At 38.6% G+C, this 9134-nt stretch overlaps 1 protein-coding gene across 2 annotated transcripts in view; it reads right to left on the bottom strand.

The window, feature by feature from the left end:
• Window positions 1-6157, bottom strand: part of LOC137997941 (uncharacterized) — a 14905-nt gene extending 8748 nt beyond the window's left edge. Inside the window, exons 1-5 of one of the 2 annotated variants that reach the window (XM_068844275.1) lie at window positions 5930-6157; window positions 5685-5766; window positions 5439-5517; window positions 2485-2513; window positions 1948-2025 (exon numbers count right to left, since the gene is read on the bottom strand). In XM_068844275.1, coding sequence (XP_068700376.1) covers window positions 1948-2025; window positions 2485-2513; window positions 5439-5517; window positions 5685-5766; window positions 5930-6045 — 384 coding nt within the window. In that variant the 5' untranslated portion in view covers window positions 6046-6157. The remainder of the gene's footprint in view (window positions 1-1947; window positions 2026-2484; window positions 2514-5438; window positions 5518-5684; window positions 5767-5929) is intronic. The other variant, XM_068844285.1, reaches the window with a different exon arrangement.
• Between the last annotated feature and the right edge of the window lie 2977 nt (window positions 6158-9134).

Consider the following 9134-nt stretch of genomic DNA (forward strand, 5'->3'; position numbering starts at 1 on the left):
GTTGTTGTCACGGATGACCATGCAGTCAAGAAAAGGAATCTTACCATTATCCTCGATCTCCCTACTAAAACTGAATGTGGGCGTTTTGTCTGTTGAGATGTTCGTGAAAATCGTCGATTTCGTCTTTGTGTAGAGCTGTGAAAGTATCGTCAACGTAGCGTAACCAGAGTAGTATTGTTCCTTTGTAACTTGCCAGGGCTTGTTCCTCGGTGTTTTGCACAACGATTTCGGCAACAACAACGGAAACCGGTGAACCCATAGCTGTTCCGTGTAACTGTTTGTAGTGTTTACCGTTGTACGGAAAGTAGATAGACGTAAGGCAGAGGTTCAGCAAGTCCATAAGGTCGTTGGTATTAGTAGTGGCAGTTGTAAAGTGGAGTTGTTGATGGCAGTTGAAGTGGAATACTGGTGAACAGTGATTTCACAACAAAAGACACCAGTTTGTGGTCGTCAGGTACTTGTACTGTCTTGATAGCGCCAATAAAGTTTTTGGTGGACTGTAGTTTGTGTCGGGATTCGTCAGTCAGTGGTTTCAGTATCATAGTGAGGTGTTTCGACAGTTCGTAAGTCCGCGAACCACAGAACGAAACTATGGGACGCATAGGTACGTTAGGTTTGTGTAGTTTGGGTAAGCCGTAGAGTTCAGGCGGTTGCGGTACTGGGCATCTCAGCCTGTTGTAACTTCGGATGTCGATTGCGTCAGCTTTCTAAGTTGAAGTGGTTTACTGTTGAGTTTTCGTTGAAGTGCTGGATCGGGTCTCGTTTAAGTACCTCGTAAGTTGTTTGTCGTTAACAAGTTCGTCCATCTTGTCATGATAGTCTGTCTTGTCCATAACAACAGTCACTCGTCCTTTGTAAGCGGGAAGTATCACGATGTCGTCGTCGTTCCTTAGTCGTTTCAGTGCTTGTCGTTCGTCTTTAGTCAGGCTGTTGTCTGTAAGAGAGGCCGATTGTACGGTAGAAGCTAGTCTACTTCTGATGTTGTCCTTGGTCGCCTCAGATAATTCTCTTTGACGCGACAGAACCGCCCCAACACTGGATACAATCGTCTCAGTCGGTATACGTTTCGACGTTACGGAACACCTGAACTGATTCAATTCCTACTAATAACGGACAATCGCGCATCATTTCGGTTTTAAAACCGTAATTGCGAATTGCTATTGTTACGGTCAATTGGATCATAAAGGTTGTTGGAAAAGACTAACAAGGCGTATTCTGAAAGACCGAGATTTTGTATATTTTTAAGTTTTATTATATTGCATGTAAATTTTAGATTAATTCGCAACTTATTTACCTATGAATCTTATTTTATTTTAATGATTTGTATTGAATATTTAAGTACTGTAGGATGATTTTATGAATTATTTTAGATTCACATTTTATTAGTTCGTTGTAGGTCCACATCAGCCTTTTGGCTGCCATTCTGTAACCTGCATTACTAAATAAAGTGATTGATTGAATCAACTGCAGTTGTAATTGGCAACGAGGTTTGGACATCATGTTGTGACGTCACGACCTGGTTCGGGATTGGCTGATTAAAAAGTTCGGGATTTCGGGATGAATAAAAAATTTTCGTCGGGATGGCGAGATTGAAGAACCCTATTGGGGACCCGGATTGGGGACCCTCAATAAGACCTAGTTTTCACTAGCGACGCAAGCATAAGCACAAGCAGCACACGCAGGCGCATTTACTTGTTGTTAATTAGTGCCTATTGTTCGACCAAAAGGCTCTAATAAACAACAAGCTACTGAGTTTGCGTATGCTTCCGTGTGCTTATGCTTGCGTCGATATTGAAAACCAAGCTTAAACGGCCACTTATTTGCACATGAATGGCGTGTATTGTTCTATGCTTCGTTCTTCAGACGATGCCGCCAAAAGAGCACAGTGGCCGAGTATTCTGCAGTACCTTTTTCAAGTAAAAGAAAAACAACATTTTAGAAAAGTACCTTGAAACTGTAAATTCTCTGGTTGTTCATGCATTGATTGACTTCTTGGACTTGCTGCGTAAGACGCTTGAATAGTTGCTTCGTAGAAAAAGAACAAGTTTGCGATAGTTACAGGAGAATAAATGAATGAAGAAATTATCACATACCGGTTCTACTTACTAACGCTGGTGCTTGTAAGCCACACCAAATTACTTAATTTAAGCTTACGAATTAAGGTGGCTAATAATAGTTTTCGGTGAAACTAAACCTTAGGTTGTTTGAGGTAGTAATAATTATTGGGAAAATTACTGTAAGATAATCGTATTTCCCAAAAACAATGCACAGATAGCTTAAAAATTATTTTGCGAGAATTTTACCACAAAAGCTGTTAACAATCAAGCAAAACAATGACATGGTCTTCTTGCTCACCAAAACCAAGTTTGCTTCTCTCACTTTTAATTAATAAAATGGGGACAAGGAAACATACTGACGCTCTCTTATTCCGGTTAAAAAAAACATGAAAATCACAGAAACACCGAGTAACACTGGGTTTCTTACCAACGTTAGTTTGAATTCCTTGACAGTATCTATAAAAAAATATGATGATAATAATGAAAAAGTACGTCATTTTAATTTATAACGTCATGTTATACAGCCATGAACATTCATGTAATTTTCCTAATTTTGCAGCTTTCATATCTCTGTTTAGGTAAGACTCATGCAAAATTTGTTGAGACATCCATTTTTTAATCAGCCCAAAAAATACAATTTGTTTCAGCCATTAGAGCCACGATTCAATGCCCATGGTCATAAGTTTCAGGGGCAGATCTAGGGGGAGGGTGCAGGAGGTGTGCACACCCCCCACCCCGAGATGACCTGCGGCTTTCTAATACAACTGGTATTCTGCAAAAAACACAACGTCACCAGTCAGCTACCCCATTTCTTACTGGTGCACCTCCTAAAAAAAATCCTAGATCCACCCCTGAGGTTTTTGTTTCCAGCTTTACAGTCTATGCTGGCTTGATAGGTTGAACTTCAAAATGGAGGTCAATTCATATATACATTTTGAAGTCTACCCATTGGTCCAGAGAATGTTCCTCACACTTTGAAAACATGGTTTAGGTTCACATGGGTCTGCAACCGAGTAGAGAATCACGCATGGTTTCACAGATGCTTCTCCAGTTTGAAGAATAATGAACGATTTCAACAATCATGCTGGTGTCTTCATCAGGTGAAATCTAAGGCTAAAACTAGAGTCCTTCATATACTGACTCCTGATTACTGGTAGCATCCTATTCATTTAATGAAATGAGGTGTCAACTGGTATACCTTTCAATATAAAAATTGCAATAAAATATTTTTAAACATACTGAAAGCTAAAGAGATAAAAAAAATTAAAAAACAAAAACTTTTCAACGCTATCCTATCATGTCAAAAAAATAAAAAATTGAAATTGGTTATAAATAATAAAGTCTCAATTATAGCTAGAATAATACTATAATACTAACTTGTCGTATTATTATAGCCTTTGTGCCTTTAGTATTTTGAATTGATTTCTTTTTTTTTTTAACTTGATCATGATGTTAGAAATAGTGCTGATTAGGAAATGTCTTGGTTTTTTAAAAATAATAATACCTTTTTATACCTTTCAGTATGTTTATGAATATTTTATTGCAGTTTCTTACTTCAAAATGTTTTTCAAATCACTTCTACAATCATTATTATACCTTTTCACTGCTTTTTGGTGCTATTTTACATCTATACCAATATTGAAACTAACATTTGGTTAATGTCTCATATATAGTGTTTACAGTCATTTCAGGGTAAATGTTCACTACATGGACTTATAAGTTCATTGTTCCATTTGTACAAGGTCCTTTAAGGTTTGGCAAAACAAATTAAGACTCAGGTTAAAGCAGGTTTCCATGAAATCAATAGATTCCTCTCTTAATTCTCGCCATCCTTTTTGCCACAAAAAGTTTGTAACTAAGTGACTTGTAAGTTGTCAAATAAATAGGAGTTTGACAGTCAAAATGTGTTATATAAATTAAATACCTTAAGCGGGTAAGCAATTTAATTTTCAGTGGGGATAAGATACAGACCCCCTGTCAGCAATAGCCCCAGTTATACACCTCCTAATATAGGTCTCAAAAATTCACCAGAAATTGCAATTTAACGTTATACTAACATGGGATGAACCGTCCGCTTAACTGACATTAAAAGACAAAAAAGTTCTCTTTTTCTTCCACAACACAAAAACAAAACATTCAAATGTAGTACCCTAGTACAGTGAGTCTATGGGACAAAGGATGACCTGCATGGGGACACTTCATCCCGAACCATATTTTATTTCACAATATTGACTAGATAATTACTTGATAAGATGTATGGTGTGACATTCATGTAAGACAAGTATGCTCTGTATTAGAAAGCCTAGGCTCAAATGCATATCCCTCGCAGAGGTCACGGTTGTCACATTAACTTTAATTTACAGTGGTTTATAAATTGGCTTTTGTTCAGTTCCATTTATTTATTCATTTTATCAAGACATATACTCAATAGAATATTGTGCTTCTGATTAGTCAATGATGAATGCATAAATAGCTTATAGAGTGCAATACAAAAGTTGTCATGGAAAAATGATGGAGTAATTTTGTTGAGTACAATTTTATAATATATAAAAAATCTTAGTGATTTGTGGTTCCTGTGATGTTTTGAAAGTCTCACATTGCATGAGCCAATTTTGAGAACTATCAAAACATCACTTAAAAGCCTGGTTTCGATATGATCATCTGGATCGTCCCGGTCACCCCAGTTGTTTCAAATAATGTTCAGAGGTGATAGGGACGATTATATGGAAACACTACCCAGACGATGACTAGTAATTGTCCGGATATAACCCGGACGATGATCCACATGATCATATGGAAACCAGGCTTTTATTTGCTCATAAATCATTTTCACTTGCATTCATACAACAGTGTTCTTATTACACAACTCCAATTGGGACTGCTTTGTTTGAGAATCATTTGTCAATTCAAATGTGATGGATTTCAAAAGTAACGACGTGTATTATAAAACTGAGGACAAATTCCTGTTTCTCTGAGGCTTGTCAGTGAAACATATAAACTATACTTTTTCAAGAGAAAACTGGCACTTGATATTTGACAGGTTTTCAGCTAAAAATTTTATGACATTTTTGCATCTCATTTACAGAAGAGAAAACCAGACGAGTTCTTTTTAAAATCAAACTGTAACTAGTAGATTAACAATACAATATTATTAAAATCGATTTTACTTATTACCAGCACTATAATTTCGTAGATCTATGCGCTTTCGGTGTTTCCTACACAGAACAGGAATGACACTGTTTGAAAATTAGTGTTTACAGATCAAGGCAAGGCAAACAGTGGCAGATTTGCTGTACTAATTAAAGGTGCAGTTTAAAACGGATTACAAGTTAAGTCAAATTGATTCGATTCCATCGCATCTAATTAACGCAAAATACTTACCGTTAATTTCATCGTCACTTTGTTCCAAAAACCCAAACGGCAATGGAGATCGAAGAGTAGTTTTGGAACGACCATTATTCTGTAAATAAAAATTCGTGTCGAATACGCTTGATTTCGGTGCAAATCAAGGATTGTTAGTTTCAACAAATTAACCTTCGACAGAGCAACAAAATGGTTATCGATCCAAATACTTTATATCACTCGAATTTGACAAAATTTTCTGAATGTGAATAAATCAACCCTTACTCTGCAAGCCGACTTCTGACGATGTTGGTGAGGAATATGCTTGACTCTTCCCTGAATCCAGTCTTTGTTAAGGCTTCTGCCACTGTAAACAAAAGAAGATGTTACTTTTTCATTAACCCAAGGTCGTGTAAAATCACTTCCAGGTCACAACACAGACCACAAAGACAGAAATATAACTTTAAATATAACCAAGTAAACTCCAATCTTCAACGTGAACGTGTAAACGAAAAAATTAAGAAGTGAACCTGTGGAAATAATTTCTGCGTGTAACTGACGTGGAAGGATTCGGAATTTGCCAATTTTGTGTGTAGACAGCGTACACAGAAGAATTGACCGTAACGTGTGGAACTGCAACAGCCATTTTCCAGTTTCCATACTTACAGACTGAATTGTTGATCGCTCATTTGTTGAAATTCATTGGTTGCTACTCAACTGGAATAATGTAAGGAAGCTTTCATTTGAATTTTCATTGTGCTATCGTCCCATGGAAACTGGGTACTAAACGAACCGGCACAGGCACCCCAAGCTCATTGTAAGCATGGCCGACAATTTGTATAGGAATCCCGATAAAAAGCTTGAGAAGATAATTATATGAAAAAATTCTCAATTAAAAAGCCTAACCTTATTGCCAACGCGGGTAACTTCCTTCCTGTGTGGTTATTTTCCGACGCGATTTGAGCCGTTTCTCAATTCCGTAGTTGTCAACGGTTACAATAAAATCCCAAGGCTGGAAACTTTATTCTCAGGTGCCACCAATTTGAGTCAAATATTCCTAGATAAAATGTTTCCACGGTCACAATTCCACATCACAATCAATTGACAAAGATTGAACTTTCATCTCAATCCACCATCAACGCAATAGCAGTCCTGCGAGCGACCTCAGGCGGTAATATTGCAGGAAAACAGCTTTCTAAACGTACGCTTCCACACCACAGTGGACCAAGGGGAATAAAAGAAATTTGCGGTTGACAAAACTACGGTCTGCCACCCCGGTAAGGCTCAGTTCGTTATCAACCGTCGAAGCCGTGGCCACTGTGGTGTGGAAGCGTACGTTTAGAAAGCTGTTTTCCTGCAATATTACCGCCTGAGGTCGCTCGCAGGACTGCTATTGCGTTGATGGTGGATTGAGATGAAAGTTCAATCTTTGTCAATTGATTGTGATGTGGAATTGTGACCGTGGAAACATTTTATCTAGGAATATTTGACTCAAATTGGTGGCACCTGAGAATTAAGTTTCCAGCCTTGGGATTTTATTGTAACCGTTGACAACTACGGAATTGAGAAACGGCTCAAATTGCGTCGGAAAATAACCACACAGGAAGGAAGTTACCCGCGTTGGCAATAAGATTAGGCTTTTTAATTGAGAATTTTTTCATATCATTATGTTCTTAAGCTCTTTATCAGTACTCCGATATAAATCCTTATATTTTGTCGGTCATGCTCGCACTGAGCTTGGGGCGCCTGTGGAACCGGTCGTTGCAAAATAATAATTTCCGAAAATCAAACCTTTTTTTATTTTTATTTTTATTTTATTTAAAACAGTCAAACACACATTACAGATCTGAAATGTAAAATATTACATACAATATAAGTGATGCGAGAAAATAAGACATATATACTACACTGTGAGCTACATGTAACAAAGCTTATAATGAATCTCATTTAAAGAATTCAAACTATTAAACTACAAAAAACAAAACAAAGAACAAAGACAAACGAAAACAGGACCAAAAAAAAAAAAAGTGTACAAACAACATTGAAATTAATTGTTAAATTAAGAATTGTAAAAAGTGCAGCATTTGTTAGAGCTGAATGCTATGCATTTTTCTGTTTCAATCTTTTGGTGTAATAACGCTTTAAAATCAGCAAAAAGAAAATTGACTTTATTTATTGCTATACAATAGATTAGGTATTTCCCAATAAGAATAAGATGGTTTAGGGCTGAACAAGAAGACCAATTATTCAAGATGCCGAACATGATTTCTTTCTTTTTCTAGAGTTAGAGTTTCTTTGGAAATGGACTAGTATCAACCAGTGAAGTCGGACCAGAATGTTAAACCTGGTAAGGCATAAAGATAATAGCAGAATTATCCGTGAACACAGCAAGTCTCTTTTAATTCCTTTTTCCCTATCAGTTTGGCGTTCCTAACCTCACACTCTCGGTCAACGGCCTATTTAGGTACGTCATGTTACTATATCTCCTTTTCTTTTAACAGTTAATAATCTCTTAAAGGAATAAGAGCTAACAGTTTTCAATGTATCTTTGAGGTTTTCTAAGAGCTACCCGGGGTGTCAAACGAGTCAGCCACGCTCCTTCCTGTGAGGATTCATTCGCTGGAGGATGGTCTTCAGGAACATGCAGATCTCTGGATGCTTCGCGGTTTGCCCTGGATGCTGCAGAAAGGTCTGATACCAAAGCGCTTGTTGGAGTTGGCTGAAAGGTCTCATGGCACGAAAGCTGTTGTAGGACCGGAGGGCTGTCCTCGAGGACCCTTCGTGTCATTCTCCGATTTCTTATCACCTAAGCATTTGGAGTCTGTATAACAACAGATCTGGGTGCTTCGTGTTGCCTGACTACGGTCACCTTTACTTTCAGGTCTGGGATCCAGACGCGATCGCCAGGTCCACAACTCTGTGTCTCTGGTCATAGTTGAGTTTCATTTTAGCACGGTACTCCTTTTCCTTTCTCCTGATGTGATCCAAGTCAGGGGTCCTGGGCTTCAGCTCCTCCGGTTGGCAGGGAACTCTGGTGCGTAGTCTACGGCCCATGCTAAGTTGCGCTGGCGAATAACCATGGTGCAATGGAGTATCTCTGTAGGTCAGGAGGGCCAAATACTCGTCGTCACTCTTCTTTAAGATTATCGTCATAGTTTAGACCGCCCTGTCCACTTCCCCATTGGATTTGGGGTACCGTGGAAAAGAAGTGATGTGCTCGAATTGCCAGTCATCAGCAAAGGCTGTAAATTCCTGCGAATGGAACTGTGGACCATTGTCCGTAAACAGAATGTCGGGGATTCCGTGTCTGCTGAAGATCCTCTTTAACTGCAAGATAGCCTGAGCGGCATTCACATTCCTCGGCACTTGGGAGATCTCCACATCTCTTGAAAAATAATCTACAGCGATGAGATATATCTTGTCTTTGTGCTGGAAGAAATCCACGCCAACTCTAGCCCAGGGTCTATCAGGAAATTTAGTTCCTTTCATTGGCTCGATGCGTTCTGTGCGGTATTTCTCACATGTGGCACAGGTTCGCACAACCTTCGTGATATCTTGGTTGATCCCTGGCCACCAGACTGAGGAGGCAGCATTAGCGCGTATCTTGGTTACCCCTTGATGTCCATCGTTTAGACGTGTCAAGACATCTGGCCTTAACTTTGGAGGTATGACAAGTCGTCGTCCTCTCAGGAGTAACCCATTGTGGAGATAGATACTACCCCTTTCGGCCCAGTA

Source organism: Montipora foliosa, chromosome 1 (genome assembly GCF_036669935.1).
Source record: "Montipora foliosa isolate CH-2021 chromosome 1, ASM3666993v2, whole genome shotgun sequence".
In the NCBI taxonomy this organism is placed as follows: domain Eukaryota; kingdom Metazoa; phylum Cnidaria; class Anthozoa; order Scleractinia; family Acroporidae; genus Montipora; species Montipora foliosa.